We start from the raw sequence: 19,560 nt of genomic DNA on the forward strand, positions 1-19,560 counted from the left end.
TCCTGCCTCCCTCTCTGGCTTGGGGAAGCTGCTGATGTTCCTATTACAAATCATCTGTGCTGGCTCACCTCAGGAGAAGAAGGAGGGGAGCACGGGGGCAGCTCCCCCACACTCACACCAAGAAACTGCCCAACCCTCTAAATGCATCCACAGCTACCTCCTGTGGCTCTCTCCTTGCCAGCATCTGCCCCGGGAGGGAGCCCGAGCAGGTGCTAGGGATCCGAGCTCCTGCAATGGCGGTGCCTCCAACTGGCTCTAGAAAACCAGAAACTCTTTGATGGAAAATTACCACGGGCTCCAAGAGCAATTAAGAAAATGGGAAGAGACTGACTCAGAGCCTCAGGGGATGTTGCATATATATTGTCTGGAGGAGTGGGTGGCCGTCAGCAAGGGCTGCCAGAAGATGCCAGGGAGCATGACCACCGCGGGGCAGGGAGGGCAGGGGCACGTGCATGTGGGTTTCCCGTCGGATTAGAGGCCAAAATATGTGTGAAAGGCTCCTTGCTGCCAGTCTAGATCACAGAATCACAAAATACTAAATCTTAACTCTAGAAGGGACCTTAGTGATCGTTGGGTCCAAATTCATCTTACAGACGTGGCAACCGAGGCCAGAGGTAAGTGGCCTGTGACACAGACAAGCTGGGCTGCACTTCTCGGCTCCCAAACGCAGTGCTCTGGACTTGGTTTGCGTGCCGGAGCAGAGTTTGTTCGAGGCAGTTCAGTGGAAAGCCTTGTGTAAAGTAATTAATGAACTCTTCTTCCCTCTCCCATGTCTCTTTTATGTAAGTCCATAGTCTAAAATATTAGTTTTGGGCTCTGTGGGCCATCTACATAGTTACCTATGGAACATAGTTTATATAATATTTGGCTATGCAGGATAAAACCCACGTCTCCTATTTTATTATGAAAATAAAAATCCTGAATTTTGCCCTGGCTGTTGTGACTCAGTGCATTGAGTGCCAGTCTGCAAACCAAAGGGTCACCCGTTCGATTCCCAGTCAGGTCACATGCCTGGGTTGTGGGCCAGGTTCCCAGTGGGGGCCATGTGAGAGGCAACCACATATTGTTTCTCTCCCTGTGTTTATCCTCCCTTCCCCTCTCTCTAAAGGTGGATAAATGAAATCTTTTTTAAAAATCCTGAATTTTGAAATTCATCCTCTGCCCCTGGCTTAACACCAGAGACTCTTCCTCCAGACACCAGGACAGCAGTGGCCACCAGGAGGCCCTGGGTGACAGAACTCCAGGAGTCCCCTTGTCCCTGCCCACCATCTGGAGTGCTGGGTTGCAGGTAGGGGTGGGTACCATTGGCTCCTGCACTGACTGTTCCGGAGATTTTGCTTTGGGAATATTAGAGAAAGAGAAGTCTCTAGTGTCCAACTGATACTGATTTTTCTTCTCAACAGTGGGGTCAAAGCCCCCGGAGCACTCATACCCCTACTGGTAGGCAGCCCCTTTGACTCAGTGCACATGCGCAAGCCCATCAAGGTGCAGGCGCACACGGCACGATCCATGATCTAGCATTCCACTCACTCCTAGGTAGTTATCTCAGAAATGCACACATGTAAACAAGGACACACGCACAAAAATGGTCATAGCAGTCCTGTAACAGCAAGAGAGAGAGAGAGAGAGAGAGAGAAGAAAACTTCTAAATGTACGTCAACAATCAAATGGGATTGTGGTACACTCATAAAATGGAATATTATAAAGAAACAAAAATTTAATGAACTAGAGCTACATATATCTATATAAATAATGCTCAAATTTTTAATGTGGAGCACAAATAGTGCAATAAAATCGAAATAAAGTTTAAAGTGCCCCAAAATACTCGATGGTGCCCAGGGTTTACATATACATGCAGTAAATGGATAAAGAAATGCTTGGGGCGAGAAATCTCAAAATCGGGATGGCCGTCTCCTCAGTAACGGGCTAGAGGAACTTCAATGGTATTTGTCAAGTTTTATAAAACTTGGCAGTGGTTCATCAGTGTTTATCAAACTGTTGTGTCTGCATTTTATATGTCTAAGGTGTGCAGCGAAAAGAAGAAACCACCAGGCCGCTAACCCAGTTGGAAATTATTTATTTACCACTGAAAGGGTTTTTGCTCCAAAGTGTGACACCAGACATATGACTACCACGTCTCATGCTTCTTTTTGTGCTTCGGTTCATAATCGCAAACAAACACACACGTAGCATCGACAACAGGACACACGGGCGGCAGAAACAAGTCACAGGGGCTGCATCGCTCTCTGGGTGGTCCTCACCTCAGTGTGGCTTAGGTTCCAGCCACCTGCCACCCAGGACTCTGAACGTCGAAAAGGAATTGCCCTTGAAGAACTGTTCCTCCACCTTGCTCTCTACATGGCGCCATTTGGGGTGATTTGTCCCTTGACCCACGCCAAGAGTCATTCCTCAAATTGAAATGGACAGACACATGCAAGGTCTTGATCAATAGGCACTCGACAAATAGATATTGATTTGACGTACGAAGTAGACCCACAGATTAATGCAAGTGGATGCCCAATTCTCTGTCCCCGTCACCGAACCTAGGAAAGAACCGATGGCCTTGTGGGCGACAGCCCAGTCTGTGATGGCTTCTCACTTTATTGTCACCTCCGCCTCATGCCCATCTTGGAAAATACTCCCTGGAAAAGTGCCCGGTGCTCCTTCCAAAAAGATCAGGTGCACTCGTGCCCAGCCAATTACTCTGCAAATTGCCACTGTTTCTTGTACAAGGTAAACCGATGCAAAGATTACCGAAGGTTTTTGATTTGTCAGTCTGATGTCTCTGGGTAATATAGAATTCACCAAGACAAAGTCTGGGTGACAAAGCACAGCAACAATATTCTCTTTGATCATCGATGACATTTCCTCGAGCTACAAATTGTCATCGGGTGAACGATGATACCCAATGTCATGAATTTCCAGGCCAACTGAGATTTCTGGTGCCTTTACCCGTGAGAAGTCAGCTAGGACTCTGGTTTTTGTGCCACTCACAGTGTCCTTTGCTGTCTACTCCCCCGTCCACACTTTATTCGTTAATTCATTCAATAAATTTCACTGAGGGCCCACGCACCAGCTGCATTCTCGGTGCTCAGAGCACACCAGTGAACACACCAGACAAACACCCCTGTAACACCGATCATGTTTCTCTTTATGCCTGCCAAGAGAGGTGACAGCTGACACCTATGATGTTCTGCGGCGGCATTGGACTCTTATTAGGGGCAACCTTTAATTTATTGACTCTGGAAAACGAAACCTCTGAGATCCAAAGAACTGAACGCCTCACGGTGGAATGACCGAGGGTGGAGTTGATGTTTCTGGGATCAGAGGCCCTACCCAACCCGCCTCAAACTTTGCTTCCTTTGCTTAGATTCACAAGGAAGTGGAACCGTGTTTCCTGATTTTAAGCCTAGAATCCAAATTTTTCCAGATTGGAGTAGCTGATGTTACCAAGAAGAGAGTACAGCTTACACAGGGAGTATTTTGTTCTCTTTTAGCCACGCCAACCAAAAAAGGGAGAGCAGAGTGATGGGGAGGGTGTCTCAAAAACATGATACAAGAAATCACTAACAAATTTTTTTTTTTTGCCTAAACAAAACTTGGCAGGCGGTGGTCAACCTTAGCGATCAAGGTTTCCGATGATCTGTAAGATTTCCCCATTAAAGAGGGGTTAGATACTTCCTGTGTTTCTTTGGAGGGGGTGTAGGGTAGAAGTTGCTTCTCATGCTTTTCTACTTCTGCAGAGAAAGGAAACATGATAACTAAGGGTGACGAGGCCCCTGCTCAGACTCTCAGGGAGAGGCCAAACAGGACTTGCCTTGCTGAGGGTCGAGGGATCGCCCTTATCCATCCTGCCTAGGAATTCTCTTCTAGATCAGGACTTGGGTGACATCAGAAGGTCCAGGGTTTGGACGTTGGTATTAGGGAGCCCAAATGCAGAATTCATGGCTCTGGAAATGCGTGGGACGGTTCTGCCCTTGCCGGGCATGGTGAGCCGCCAGCTTCAAGCTTAAAGACGATCTGCCGGTAGCCTCAGGGTTTGGTTCTAGCCAGCGACCGCCCACAGCTGTTGAGTACTCTTTCATTTGCCACGTGGGTCGCACAGACAGAGCCGCCACGTCATCAGTCCTGCTCGTCGGGGGGCCGACAAGAGAACCCAGGAGTCCGGCTCAGGGGCAGACGTTACACCCACTCCACTAGGCTCATAACTTGGTTACCCATGTGGACAGCTATCTGGGATCATAAGGGAGGGATCTGAGGCCTCGCTGCTGGCTGTTTCCTGATTTTATAGGGACAGGCCCTGGAAACGGAAGTGGGAGGCACATTTGTGAAAGTCTTTGTTTCCTACTTACAGTTACCTTCTCTCTCCACCGCCACAGAGCCAGACATAACAGACTGAATAAACATGTGCCCCTCCCCAGCTACATGCTTCCCAACGTGGCTGGACTGCTGGAAGGGATGGGTCTGTCTCAGAGGGTCACCATGGTGATGCTGGTGGATGTGACAACAAGCGCCCAGTGACTAATGGGGGGACCCCACCTGCATGTGGTCAAGAAAGTTCCCCCCCGGAATATAATATACACTGATTTTGAGGTAAAACAAGAAAGTTTTCAATAAAAAGTACAAATTCAATCCAAGAGCACGATCTGAAAAGCACAAATGAAAATATTAAGAATTAAGATCATTAAATGTAAAAAACACAGAGGCTTCCAAATTTCACGCTGATGGCTGAGATGTCCAGACCTGGAACTGGCTGCCCCAGGGTGTCGGGGCCCAACAAGGGCTGTGGAAACCCGTCTGCAATGTCGTAAAAGGGGTTTCTCCCGGTGCAGCGCTCCAACCTCTGCATCCAAACTGGATGTGCTTGTTCGGAAGCCAGGCTCCCGGGGTCTGATCAGGAACGTCTGCAGGCAGGCCCGGGGATCTGCTGGTGAGGTCTCCACACTCTAAGGCCCGAGGACTGCTGGGTCGCTGCTGCCTGGGCACGGTGGGAGCCCGACTTCACGCAGCCCGAGATTTCACCCCGCCCCGACACGCTCTAATTCTACGAGTTGATCCAGAACACTTTCATTTGCTTTATCATTTTTGAAATGCTCATTTTTAAAAAGCCACATTCTTTGCACCCATTACTCCTCAAATTCAGCTTTCTCTGCGCCTGGACTGACCTCTCCCCACGCCCGGCCGCAACACCTGCACAAGGGCTGTATTTGGTAAGTGTCTCTTCAGTGTCACAGAGGAGCAAAGAGCATTCCTCAGTGTGACCCAAATGTCCACACGCTGCCCTGCCCTGCCCTGCCCTGCCGTGTCTTGCTCATGTTTTAGAAACGGGAGTGTGATGAGCGAGGATTGGTGTCCTGGCCTTTGCAGAGGCATCTGTCTTCTGGGTGTCAGAATGAGGATGTGGCACAAAGAGAAGGTCACAGAGGACAGCTGAGACCAAAGGGACAGGGCTGTGCCCAAGAAGGGAGGTGGCCCAGGAAGCCGACTACAGGTGCAGCTGGTGCCACATGGCAATCTGTCGGCGTGGGTTTTTGAGCATCTCTTCCCAGTGGCTGCGCTCGGAGCCCGAGGCATGCAAGCCCAGGCTGCAGCAGCCCAGCACACAGCTCGGCCCCTCCTCCTCCTGGCCCAGCACCTCCAGCTCCACGCTGGAGGCCTGCAGTAGGTCATCAGGCAGCTCGAACATGATCATCTCATTCCACACGGGATTGATCTTGTGCTTAGCTCGTTTCGTCTGCTTCTTCTTCAGCTTCCGAGCTTGGTGCTTTAAGGTCACCTTGACAGAGACATCTGGGGAGGGATAGAGGGGAAAGAAATGGAGAGAAGGGTCAAGAGTGAACTTCTGGGTTGTGGCGAGGCCCAGGGCAATGCTCTCTCTTAGGGATGGAGAGAAAGGGTCTCTGGCTCGGGATCTGCACTGAGACGCCTTCTCTGTGTGCCCCACCCCTGCCATGGGTCAGGTACTAATTCAACAATTATTAAATGCCCACTGTATAGCAGATACTGGTCTAGACACGGGAATACAGCAAAAGTTCCTGCCTAATGGAATGAATAGTATGGAAAACAGACAATGGCATTAAGGCTGGTCATTGGGTGGCCCATGATCGTGTCATGCTAGGGGACAGCCAGGGGGTGCCCTTTGCCATTAGGCTAAGTGCCCATATGTCCCACATCAAGCCAGGCCCAGGACAGTGGCTCAGACGCCCTGCAGCTGGATCACAAATCAGTCCAGAGAAACTAAGCCATCCAAAGTCTTCCTGCCCTTGGTCCTCCATCCAAGCAGTTTTGTCTATTATTAGGCTCGTAGGTCACCTGCTGGCTGGATGAGTTCTTCTCCTCTGCTCTTCTGTACGTGTTACTTGAGGACTCGGACTTCCCGTGGAGGGTGAGGGCAGGCTGCCTCGGCCCCCATGGGGACGGCGGCACCGAGAGAGCTGTGAGCCCCCCGCCCCGTCCAGAAATCCGTCTGTCCCTCCCCTCAGGGACACAGGCCACCGTCACAGGGCTCAGGACCCAGATTACGTTTCGTTAGTCAAAGTTCCCAGAGCTACTGTGAGAATAACTGGTTCTCTGCATTTACTGCTATAATTACCCCCACCGAGGCGGGGGCAGTTTGTTATTTCAGCAGGTGTGTGAGAGATGGAGCTCCGGCTGTGCGTGCCCGACCGGAGCTGCTGACATGGAGCAGGAGGCAGAGGGCCGCCCGGAGCGGAGGAGGGAAGAGCAATGGGCTCTGACTTTCGGCTCAGGAGTCTGGCAGCAAGGCCAGCACTTCTGATTTCACTCACCCATGAGGTTTTTCTCAAAGATTCTGAACACAGGGACACTTCTTTATTTGTCTCCTGCTGTAAATATCTGTTTATTTATAGCCTGCCGTGAGCGCTTGGCCCCGGGTCCTGGTCCCGCACGGCTAACCAGGGATGCTTTCTCGCTCTGGCAAGAGGACCTGCTCGGCAACCCCCGACGTGGAGTCTGGGCTGAGGGATCCGGAAGGGAAAACCGGGGCTTCCAGAATGGCGAAGGGATGTTTATTTGGGTATATGGGGCACAGACGAGCTAAGCTTCAGGCCTCCTCAGCCCACGAGCCCACGCACCTTCTGCCGTCACCCACACTCAGCTGGTGTGGGGGTGGCAGGTTGGCAAAGGCTGGGAAGCGAGAAGAGACTGGGGTGGGTGTGGGGAGCACGGGGGTGGCTTAGCTGAGATAGGAGAAGGGGAACATGGGCTTCTCCACACCTGCCCATAAGGTGGGCCCAGCCAGGTCTGGGTGACAAGGTCAGGGCCAGGCTCCCACTACAGCCCAGATACGCCACTCCATGGTTACAACCTGACCCTTGGCTTCTACAACCAGGGGTAGGACCGGTTCTTCTCAAGGTGGATCTCCAAGGTGGGGAGTCCCCGGTAGGTAGTGGGCCTGGCCAAGGAGTGCATGGATGTGAACTTAAAGAAGAGAGTGTGCCCTTTACAAATTAATTTGTGAGCTTGGGGTGGGGGACACAGCTGAGGCCAACTCCACAAATGTGCTCATGTCCCACCTCCCTGCTCACCTGCCCCGTGGTCTTCCAGGTGCGCCCTCCCTCTGTACACACTCCCCTCACACCCCACTCACCCTTCCCCAGGAGCTCCTTGGACTGGCTAGAGTGGAGGTTCTTGGCCTTGATCAGCACGACCAGGAGGCGGTTGGCAGCCGGGAGGTAGCTAATGGAGAGAAGGACCTCTCCAGTGCCGGCGGAGGGCTCCTGAAACAGGTGGGAGAGTGAAGAGACAGCCTCACTGAGGGCGGCTTCTGCCCTGGCCCCTGAGGCCAAGGCCAAGGCCAGGGGCACACCGCTCGTACCCAGCTGGCATCCTGGATACCATTTACCCATTGGCGCTGGCTTCTCCACCCTTTGCAGGAGGGAAGGGGATGCAAAAGAATTCTATGTAGCACCTATTTCAATAAGAGTTGGTTTCGTTTGTCACCACATGTGATTTTCCCTATGTTCAGATGCAACATATAAAGCAGATCAAAGAGATGCCGCTCAGGAGGTGGCAGGGGCCCCCTGTCGCCCTTCACTTGCCCCTGCCCCAAGCCCCTAGGGCATCCTTACAGAGCACTAGGGTTCCGGGGAGCACAGCTGAGGAACCACTGCTCTCACCCCTCAGGTTCCTGGGGCAGAGGGGAACTGTGGTTCCTTACTCAGAAAAGATCATTCCTTCCGGCCCCTACAGTGCTGAGAGAGTCAATACTGTCATGTACTAACGCTGGGCAGGGCCTGGCCTTGTCAACAGAATGGCCAGCTATGTCAACAAGAAGGCGGGCGCGCGATGTTAGGTGACGCGCCAGAGGCCGCAGGCAGTGACTGCGCGCGGCAGGAGGTGCGGAGCCCTCTGAGAAGCGTCCAGCACGTCTACCCCGTCGGCAGGCTTACAGAGCGTCTGCACCGAAATTCCTGCAAGAATTTGTTGGGAATTTCAATGAATCCATGGAGGGACAAATGTGACCAAAAGAGCCACTACAGAAGGCGGAAGTCCGTCACAGGCCAAAGGTAGTGTTAAGAGTATGGAGTCTAGAACCAGACCAGCTGGGTCTGAGTTCCAATCCTACCATTTGTTGGCTGTGTGACCTCGGGCAAGTTACTTAACTTCCCCAAGCCTCTACTTCCTCATCCGTAAAATGGAAATAATAATAACATCAGCCAATGGGGTGGTAGAAGCTAAATGACAATATTTAATGGCTTAGAAGAGTGCCTGACACACCAAGCACCAGGGAACCGTTTGCTCCATCCCCATCCGTTATCAAGGGAGGACGATCACTGCCTCTCAGGATGAAGCGGGAACGTTGTTGCCAGGTGGATGGGGGCCGGCCGGCCTGGGCTCTGGGAGTGAGGCGGGACAGAGGGGCTGGCCAGCCCTCTGCCTTTCACGCAGGAAAAACATCTTCAACACGACCCTGACGTCCAGTGAGCCGTAAGTGACTAGTGATATGACGAAATGATCTGGGAGCGGCCGGGGACGTCAGCAAGGACGTGAGTAAGAGCATCTGACGTTGATTACACAGGCACCGCGCGCCGGGTGCGACTGTGCTATCTGTCACCCTGGGCTGTGAACTCCACAAAGTCATGCCCAGCGGCCGGTACACGGTGACACACAATAAACACTTGTGAGAGAGAGGGGTAGGACGTCCCATTTAATCTTGGTGACAACCCGAAGAGCAACACTGACTTCATTCCCGTTTGAGGCGTAAGGCCCTGATGCTCACTCAGGGCACGCCGCTGCCCGAGGTCATGTAGCCACAGACGGCAGACCGAGCCTTGAACGGGGGTCTGGCGTGACAGCGAAGCCCAAGTCCTAACCCCAGTGCTCTTCGATGTCCTTGGAGTGTGCTGCAGACTCTCCCTTCAGGGAGGGGACTGAGGCCCGGGGCTTGTCCAGGCGCCCAGGGGGTGGCAGCAGAGCTGGATGGGCACCAGCCTCCTGATTCAAGGGCACTTATTGGAGGTTCACAGTTGGCCTGGGCAGTAGCCGCAAGGTGAGAAGGTTTCGGTGCTCCCCTCCCCACCAGACCAGGTGAAAGGAGCCCGGACCTGTTAGCACGTTAAGGGCTCATCACCTTTGAGGAGGGTAACAAGAGTCCCAGACAGGCCCAGCTGGCTGCACCGCAGCCAGAGGGTTTCACAGCATCTGCCCCGAGGCTCTGCTGCTTTAAGTGCCTGCGGACAAAAATACAGGCGTGCCACAGGGGAGGCTGGGGGCTCGACTCCAGGTCACCACGATGGAGTGAGTGTTGCAATAAAGCCAGTTGCAATCTTTTGCAGGTGGAAGGTCTTGCCTTCAATTTATAAAACATGCGGTATCCGTGGAGCACAATAAAGCAAAGCTGAACAAAACAAAGTGTGTCTGTAACCCTCTTTCTTCCTCATCTTCTCCCTGGTTTTTCCTGCCTCCCCCATCTTTTCCTTAAGCCCTCAATGAATCATGCAAGCTGCCCTTGGAATGGGTCACTGTATGGTGCCTGGTGACGCACATGCCACTTCTGGCTGAGTATGCCACTTCCGGTGAGAACTGGGGCACGGCTGGCACCTTTATTAACCCATTCTGGTCTGCAGAGATGAAGGCTCCACCCACCGGTTCACACGGGCCAGCACCCTCCAGCTGAGATCAGGGGCTTTCTCCTGCCACCTGAGTGCCACCTCCCACTTCTGACTCCAGGCTGCCCTCTGAGATCACTCACACTTGTGGGAAATAGGCCAGCGGTCCAAGTGGGTGCAAGAAAACATTTGTGCCGCAGTGGCAACTACAACGTGTGTGACCGTTGTTAGAGTGGCTGAGCCATAAAAGCAGGGCTTCGTCTCACCTACTGCCATGTCCTTAGCTCCTGGAATGGTGCCAGGTGCACCGCAGGAAGCTGGCGAAGTCTGTGTGGCATGAATGAAGGGTTTTTACTCTTTGGGGGCAAGGATAGAAGCAGCTTTGGTGCCTGAGACTTCTCTTAGATAGGCTGAAGTCCAGCCTATTAGGGCTGTCGCCAAAGCCCCCAGGGCCCTGGGGGAGCGCCTCCGTCTCTGGAGAAAGCTGGTTTACCAGATGAATAAACCAAAGTGTGCATTCTCCTTCCCAGGGCCCCCAGCTACGCTTCCACACGAATCCCAGACCACACATTAACTAGAGCGTGTGCTTTGGAACAGCCTAGCTCCAGCTGAGAGCGACTGTTCGTGTTTACCAATTTTCTGAGCCATGGGAAAAGAGAAAAACAAGGCAAGAAAGAGATGATAGCAAAAAGGGATACAGGTGGGGGGTGAAAGTGTACCCCCGCTCCTGCAGGGTCCAGTGGGAGAGGCACCTGCTGCCGGCGCCTGGGGCAGTCAGGCACGTCCAGGGCGTGGTGGCAAGAGGACGGCACACGATTCACAGCGAGGCCAACCTGGCCTCAAGGCAGAGCTTGCCACGACCCAGATGGGCAACCCTGCACGGGCGCCTGAGCTACTCCAAGGCTCTGTCCCCTTGTCTGTGAATGGGGAGTCCCAGCACCACCTGGTGCTCATCTCCCCGGCCGTGCCTGGCACACAGTAGGTACACAGGAAGTAGAAATGAATGTAAATGAGGATAATGCTGCCAACACACTTTTAACACAGTGGGGAGGTCTTCGCAAGGCAAGCTAGGAGCAAAACTAGCCACCAGGGATCCCAGATCCTGGGCTGTGGGTCTGCTATAGCCCTCCACCCTGGGAAGGCTCCAGCCTTCCTTATACACACACACTCACACCCCTGACTAGGAGACTCTCCAAAGCCTGCCCCATGCTCTACTGCCAGGTTTCACCTTCCCTGGACGGAGGTAGCCCTACCTTACTTGAAGTCTTCAGCTCCCCCCACTGGGCGGTCCCCAGAGGCACAGACACCCCGTCCAGGCTGAGGCGAAGCTCCCCGGCCACACTGTGGCGGGAGAAGCGGTCGCAGGTCCTCAGGGTCAGCGTCAGGGTTGCCGTGGGGAGCTCCTCCTCCTCCAGGGGCAGCGCCAGGCCTTCCTCCCAGGAGGTGTGCAGCTCCCGCTTCTTCAGGGCCGTCTGGGCCTCCACAGAGCCTGTCCTGCTGGCCACGCTGCCTTGCACATAGCAGTCACAGCCTCCATCATGGTCGCTGGTCACAGCTGCAGCCAGGGACAAAGCAACACCGATAGGGAACTTCTTGGGAGCCCAGGGAGGGGAGAAGCAGGGCCCTGCTTTGAGCTGCAGAAGCCGGTTTGAAGGTCATACCTTGGGTGTGCAGACAAACCCCAGGGCTGACCACCTTGGCCTTGTAGAATCACTGTTCAGAAAGACAGCGAGATGAATCTCTCATCTGAGGGGGCCAGTGTCAACACGGGCTGGCTTCCTTGGGGCACGGGGACAAGACTTGGTGCTTCCCAGAGCCCTTCCACCTCAGGGCTCTGAGGTTTCCCCCATGTGCTGGAGCCCAGACACTGCTGGGGGCATTTATTTGTGTTGCTGGCACAAGCTGTTTGTTCTGTACTTTAGGTATTCGCCCCACAACCACTTGTGGTGTGATTCTCTGGGCCGCTACCTCATAAACGTTGGTTTATACCCAGCACCTTGGCATTTCGGTGCTCCACAGTGTGGACATTTGCACCTGTGGCGCCTGTGGGGCTGGTCCTGAATGCTGACATGAGTCATGGTGGCCGATGTTCCCGGGAAGAGGAGAACTGAGGCCGTGAGTCCCAACAGGAGGTGGAACTCTCCGCAGAGCTCCAAGGGCACTGGGGGTGAGTCCCAGCTCTGGTACCTGTGAGTCAGAGTGATCTCAGACAAGTCACCTGACCTTGCTAGACCTCAGTTCCCTAATCTGCAAAATGGGACCATTGCAAAGACCGACTATAAAAGAGTATACAAAAATACTAAAAAAAAAAACCTTTTTAAAAAATAGAAAAAAAGGCACTGTCTAAAAATATTAAATTAAATATGAAAGTCCAATTTTTCCTGCCCATGGCTTCCAGGAGCCATGGAGTAGCCCTTGTTAGCCCTGATTCCTTTGCAGAGTCTTAGCTTTGTTTGCTGACGGTAACGTGAATTGTCAGGGTAGAGAGGCCGGGACACCCTGACCCCTTTGGAAAGACTAACTGGTTCAAGGCATGCCGACCAACAAGAGCGCCCACTGTGTGCAGCACAAAGCCCTGTACAATGTCAAAGGTGTGGCAGAGAAGGCGAGCTGTTCACCAAAGCCCCATTTCCTTTTTTTTGCTGGGCAGCTGCTGGGCCCCATTTCCCAGCCTCCTTTGCAGTCAGTGACCATGTGACTGAGTTCCAGCCCATGCGATGTGAGCAAGAGTGATGCATACCATATGCGAGTAGTTTTTAAGGAACGGTTGCATCCTCTCCCCAGTTTTCCCCTCCCTCCACCTGCTAGACACAGATGATGAGGAGGCCTCAGAAGACTGTGAAGCCACAGATGGAAGGAGCCTGGTCCCTGAATCACCCACCATTTGGAGGAAAGACGTCTGCCCACCAGGAATCTCCACTCGGACTGTTAGATGAGAGAGAGAGAAAACCCCTATGTGTCTGAGCATCACACGTCTCCGGGTCTGTTTGTCACAGAGTGTGAATCCAGCACCAGTCCCTCAGCTGCTCCCATCACTCCTGCGTGTGCGGCCCCTGCGGGGGAGACAGACACTCGGAAGTCCCTGAGAGTCAACTGTGAGCATACCTTCCAAGCGCGTGACAAACAGTTCCGCTTTCTGCTGGTCGTACTCCAGGCAGTAGTGGAGTTTGGGGGCTTGGTTCCAGCTGGCAGCCTTCTCTGGGTTCCAGGTCTCCATGACACAGACGTCCTCCACCACACCTGTTGGAAGGTAAAGCCGTCACTGCCACCCACACTGGGGCCCTGCTTTCTGGGTCACACCTGTCCCATCTCTGCCATCTGTGCCACAGACCCAAACCCAAAGCTTCCTGGGCAGGTGCAAAATCACGGTGGAAGCTCCTGCAGCCCAGGGTCTTGCACTTCCAGAGCCCATCACGGCCCAGCGGTTAAGACACGGGCCTCGGTGTCAGACATGAGCTGTTACGGAATAGTTATGCGACCTTGAACAAGTTACTTCATTTCTTCAGATCTCAGTTCCTTTATCTTTACAGTGGGAACGACAACAGCTCTTTCTTCCTAGAGTTCACACGAGCATTAAATAACATAAAGTGGGAAAGCACTTAGCCCAAGGCCCGGCCTATCATGAATTTTCAGTAAGAAAAACTGCCATAGCTCGTGCGGTTCTGGTCACCCCATTTCAGACACACCATCCCCAACCCATCTGCACAGCTCCGCCTCTCCCAGAGTCCAGTCAGCTCCCCAGGAGTTCATGGCCGCATAGCCATGCCAAAGACTGAGTCGGGAGATGCCGGGGGCAAGGTCAAGGAGAATGGATGCGATTTTTCGTGCGCGTTCAATCAATACTTGCTGAATGAATGGCCTGACCTTATCTCTAAATCAGAAGCTCCCAAAACCAGAGCTCCTTCTCACTCTGCCCCTCACTTGAACAGCAGCCAAACATCTGGGAGATTCTCATTATTCAAATATAATATAAGAATTAAAGGATCCAGCAGCTGCCATAGCCTCCACTTTAAGCAAATGGGAATTTTAAAAAGTTTGATTTTCAGAACTACTTTAGAGGGCAGAAATATAAAGGAGTATTTAATTTCCAAAATGGTTCATTCGTGGGCTCCTACAAGAAGTGAAAAATATCCCCGGTGCATCGACACAAGGAACAGATGGGCCAGGAAGTGAGTGATGTGTAACGTGAGATACATGTGCACAAGGACCCGTGGGGCTTCCAAGGGCACCACGGGACAACCGCGGCCAGGCCAGCGTCAGGAAGGGCTCATCAGGCACTCAGAAGTCCTCGCAGTCAGACCACCTCAGCCTCCGAAATCAAGGCCAAACCATAGCCAGCACCATTTGGAGAGGCAGGAGTGGATTCAGCTTTAAGAATCGGGAATTTGAGCTGTACACCTGAAACCAGCACAAAATAAAATGGAAAAAAAAGCAAACTGAGTCTACAGAGGAGCAGATGCGGAGCGTCACTGGTGGGAGTGGACTGCGGTCAGCACCTCTGGGCTCACCTGGCATTCTTGTCTCCTGTGCGCCCTCACCTCTGGTTGGTGCCTGTGAGCCAATCACCTCTTGGTCGATTTTGTGGGAAAAGAACTTTGTCATTGTCTTATGGATGCAGAGAGGAGTGAGGAAGCATGGAAAGGAGAAGGCAAGCTAACGTGTTCTGAATTTTCCAAAGTTCCAGAGCCTGGTTTGCTCTTCTGCTCTCTTTGTAGAGGGCCCAGTCCTGGCTTCCAAGCCTTAAGGAACCTGGGGCTCCAAGAAAAAGGGGCCCTTCATGATTACGATTTTTAAAAAATCCTCGCCCGAGGACATTTTTTTTCATTGCTTTTAAAGAGAGAGAAAGGGAGAGAGAGAAACATAAATGCAAGAGAGAAGCATCTATTGGTTACTTCCCAAATGCACCCAGAATGGGAATCAAACCCACAACCTAGGTATGTGCCCTGACTGGGAATCGAACTTGCAACCCTTCAGTTATGAGACAGTGCTCCAAACAACTGAACCACATGGGCCACAACCATGAAAATGATTATAATTAGCACCCCAAGGGTCCTCAAGCAAATTGTTTTACAAGGTCTCAGTGGATGTAGTTTAAATCTATTCAAAATGTGGGCTGGCAAACCTGAAGGCTAGAGCCAGCCAGGATTCATTCATGCCGTAGGCACTGTGTGAATTTGTTCCTGCAGAAAGGCCAGGCTAATCGCTGTGGTTCTGGCCCAGGCTGGAGGGGCCTTTGGTGACTGGGCAGCATGGGGCACAGCTGGACCCAGTCCAGGACATGTGTCAGGAGCAGGGTCCATGTCAAATGCTGCTTCTGCTGTCCCTGTCTCCACCTCTGTCCCCAACAGGAAACAATCCCAAATGATACAATCCATTCTCCCAGCTGCAGTTTTCACCTCCTTACAAAGGCCCGCATGCTCCTTCAAGGTAAGGACTGTCTCTGCTTCGCACCGCTGGCCCAGTGCCCAGCCTAGCACCGCCCACTTAAAGGAGCCACGCTCTCGATGCTGATGCTGATGAGGAGAATAGAAACGGTAACAACAACAATACATTCTGGTGACCTCCTAGTGCCAGGCCCTGAGCAAAGCACTTTATATGCATTATAAAGGATTATTTAAGGATTTTATTTATTTACTTTTAGAGAAAGGGGAAGGGGAAGGGAAGGAAGAGGAGAGAGAGGGAAACCAACGTGGGAGAGAAACATCAATCAGTTGCCTCTTGCACGCTCACAACCCAGGCATGTGCCCTGACTGGGAATCAAACTAGTGACTTTTCAGTTTGCAGGCCGGTGCTCAGTCCATTGAGCCATACCAGCCAGGGCTGTGTGCATTATTTTATTTACACTTTACAACCACTTTATCAAGCAGGTAATAGTATGAACCCACTTTACAGATGAGGAAACCGAAGTCCAAAGAAATGAGCAACATCACCAAGGCCACACAGCAAGTATGTCAGAGGGCAGAGAATTGAACTCATGACTCTGAACCTGGGGTTTTAACCATGACTCTCTATCCCCTCTTACTAGCTGCACACGTGACTTGAAAGAGACCCCTCATTTCCTAGTGAAAAGCCAGGGGCCCTGGGTCCCCAGGGCCCCAGGGGACCCGTGGCAATATGGTAGCAGAAATAAGAGACAGTAACCCTGAGACCCTGTGCCCACCCGCCTGCCCTGTGTCAAATGTCACAGATGTGGGGGCTGGCCACGCCCAGGGTCCACACAGACACTGACAAGCCCCCGAGTGTTACTCTCGGGGGAGTGAGGGGCAGGGGACCCCTACCATTCTGAGGAAGGATGAACAGCTCCTCCGTGACCTGCCTCTTGAGCCGGCTGTCCTTCGGGGCCTGGGGGCTGGCGCACGCAGCCGGCCCCTCTGTGCCCCTCAGCGTGTAGTCTGCATAGTTGATGACCTCCGGGGCCGTCACGGCTGGCCTGGGTCCGTAGATGTCTGGGAACTTGAGGAGGGCTCGGGGCTGGACGGGCTCCGTGGACTTTTTCACATTGAACTGCAAACAAACCACGCTGGTTAGTCCCCCGGAGGACCTCCCGCCTGTTTCCACCCACAGAGGGGAGGAGCGATGACCCGACCCTTCCTGGGGGGCAGAGGGGCAGCTGGGGTTCCCTTCCGCTCTGAGGGGTGTGAGCTGGGGAGGCCAAACGTCACCCCCAAATCCACCTGAGTAACTTTCAGCAGGTCATTTCACCTCTCTGAGCTGTCACATAGGGTGACAGGTGACTTCAAGGTTTGTTCCACTCCCACATTGTAAGGAGCTCCTTAAAGGTAGGATGGGGTGGGACAGTTCTTCATTTGCAGGGGCAGGTGAGTTGAGGAGACAGTCACAAACGAGAGAGTGAGCAGCAGGTGTATTTGGCAGTTCAGGACCGCCGTGCGGAAGCGGGCCTCGGGGGTCTGTGTCAATGACCAATGGGGGAGCAGACAGCACATGCAGGGGGCCAGGCAGAGGAGTCAGAAAGGCCAGGGGTCTTCAGGGAGGAGCCAGAGCCTGAGCTGGACCCTGAAGGAGGGAACCGGAAGGTAGAGAGAGGGGCAGGGAGGAAGTCCGAGCCCTTGACACACGGAGCCAAGAGCCCCGGAGGGAGACACACAGAGTGATGACTGACGTCCTGTCTTCGTGTCCTCCACAAAGTGGCATCCAAGCCCGAGTTACATTTATTACACTATTTCACAGTGAGGAGATGGAGGCTCAAGGAAGTTCAAGATCATACCACTGGCAAGTGGGAGATAATTGAGCCTCCAGGTAATTTGTGTCATTTTCACTGCCATGCAGCTGCTTCTCAAACAAGAGTCCCTGCTTGTCTTGGATGTTGGACTTTTGGTGGCATCACAGCATCCTGGGGCTTGGGCCCTGCTGCTCCCCACTGTTCATCAACACAAAAGTGCCTGGGTGTCATAGGCTGCTGGACCACGCGCTCCTTCTCAGAGTCATCCCTTTCTGTCCCTCCCAGGGCCCAGGACTGAGGCTGTCTGACTGTTGAGGGGACCATTCTGGGTTTATGTTTGGTTTCATCCCAGCTCAGTCATTCCAGGGAAGGGCTCTGTTGATGAATTCCCAGCTTGGTCAAATGTGGCCAGTTTTGCATTTTTAATGGAGAAATACTCATCGAGCTCAGTTCTCAGCAAGGCTGACCCTGTGTTGCCGCAAGTCTCGGCAAAACCTGGCTCCGTGTGCCTCTCTCCTCGGCGGGTCTCGCTCTGTGTGCCCTTCGTAACCTCCGGAGCCACAGCGGGAGGCTGGGCTTTTCTTGGGAGCCTGCCAATACTCATCCCTTCTCCCCTCTGCATTCCCTCCAGGTTTTCTGGGTTCCACCCCAGCCCCAGCTCCTGGGCAAGTGGGGGCTTCTCTTTGGCCCGATCCTATCAGTTCTTGGCACTCTCCTGCAAACTGCTTCTGGCCCAGGGGTTGGCACCTGTCCTGAGGAAGCCAGCCCAGATGGAATGAAAGGACTCACATTCCACGGCAGTGGAAAGAGATTTTTCTCTTCTGCTGGACAGGAAGCATGTGGCCACACCTTCTGACTGCAAAAATGAGTCAGTCTTAGGACAAAGTTGAGGGTGTAGACAGCAGGGTGGAGGGACAGAAGGAAGCTGTGTCCCTGATGACAGTGTCATTAAGCCAATGACTCAACCAGAACAGAAATCTCTCCTACCTCTACTCTTCAAGTTACAGGAGCAGTATTATTCTTATTGTTTAAGCTGGTTTGAATTGGGGTTTGGGGGACTTGCAGCCAAGGGCACCCCAAATGGATGCACTGCATTTTTAACAATCACTGTGAGAGATCGTGACCCCAGTATAGAGAAATTCTGCCTAGGGTCAGGCACCACCCTCTCCCAACCCCAAACCTCTCTGCCTCCAGCCAAAGGCATCCTCATTAGCTGTCTATCCTTGCCCTGCCTTGGCAAGACCCCGTGCATCAACGACAGCTTTTAGTGGAGGGTGATGGATAGCCCTCGACCAGGCTGAGAGCAGTCTGATGACTGCTACGTGAGCCTCTTCAAGAGCAGCAGCTGATTACATTCTCTTGTGCAACTTTATTTATCGCATTTCAGAGCACCAAGTCAAATGCATGTATGCTTCCAGCTTAAATAGCTTAAACTTCAGTGCCCAGGAAGCAGAAAAAGGGTTTGGGAGTGGAGGGAGGGAGCCTGGGGAAGGAGCAGAGGTGGACAGAAAGAGCTCCTGGAGGAAGGGGCCAGCGGGGAGCAGGCCCCTGGGGCTGGGCCTGTGCTCGAGCCTTACATAGTGTGCAGTGGCAGCAGGATTTGGAAGTGGGGATTCTGTCTCTAAGTGTCCCCCGAGCCCAGGGGAGACGGCCTGGAAACATACATGCAGGGCAGGTCAGGAAGGTTTCCAGGCATCAGCAATCAGGGAGCGTCCAGCTGTGCTCAGTACTGCAGGTGCAGAGACGGGAGAAACGCTCTGAGCTGGTGCCTCAGACCCTCCAACGTGCCTCCTTGGACTCACCCTGAGCCCTGTGTCTCTGGGGCTTGGACTGCTTTCCCCTCCCAGCCATGGCCAGCTCCGCATGGACTCCAACCAGCATCGAGACGGTACAGCCTCATCGTCCCATCCATGTCCCCACCCTGGGGCTTCTCAGCAGCTGCTGAGATACTACGAGGCATGCAGGGACACTCTGGGTCCACCCCGGGGCCATCCAGGTGTGTAAAGAGTTAATACTCCCTGGTAGGTGGCGGGAGGAGGGACACTTGGCCACTTCAAGCTAGAAGTCAAACACATAACTCTTTTCCCTTCCTCCTCACTACCTCTCCCAAAACTGTCTTCAGCGGACTTTTGGAAGAGGACACCTCAGGATCCAGCAGTTGCCCTTGACACTGACCGGCGGCCCACTTGCGAACATGCCCTGTGGCTGTATGCGCCTTCCTTCCTCCCCCCACTCCTGGATCCCTCCGTAGCTCTTCTTGACGCACAGCAGCCTTCCCGTAATCCAGGCTGAGACAAATGGCATCGGGGG

General features: G+C 53.1%; 1 protein-coding gene across 1 annotated transcript in view; it reads right to left on the bottom strand.

Moving 5' to 3' along the window:
* Window positions 1–2,060: 2,060 nt before the first annotated feature.
* The window catches only part of SYT13 (synaptotagmin 13), a 37,690-nt gene continuing 20,190 nt past the window's right edge, over window positions 2,061–19,560 (bottom strand). Inside the window, exons 2-6 of the mRNA XM_028516226.2 lie at window positions 16,349–16,574; window positions 13,176–13,310; window positions 11,324–11,625; window positions 7,610–7,739; window positions 2,061–5,790 (exon numbers count right to left, since the gene is read on the bottom strand). Of these exons, the coding sequence (XP_028372027.1) occupies window positions 5,486–5,790; window positions 7,610–7,739; window positions 11,324–11,625; window positions 13,176–13,310; window positions 16,349–16,574 (1,098 nt within the window). The 3' untranslated portion in view covers window positions 2,061–5,485. The remainder of the gene's footprint in view (window positions 5,791–7,609; window positions 7,740–11,323; window positions 11,626–13,175; window positions 13,311–16,348; window positions 16,575–19,560) is intronic.

Source organism: Phyllostomus discolor, chromosome 6, assembly GCF_004126475.2.
Source record: "Phyllostomus discolor isolate MPI-MPIP mPhyDis1 chromosome 6, mPhyDis1.pri.v3, whole genome shotgun sequence".
Classification (NCBI taxonomy): Eukaryota; Metazoa; Chordata; class Mammalia; order Chiroptera; family Phyllostomidae; genus Phyllostomus; species Phyllostomus discolor.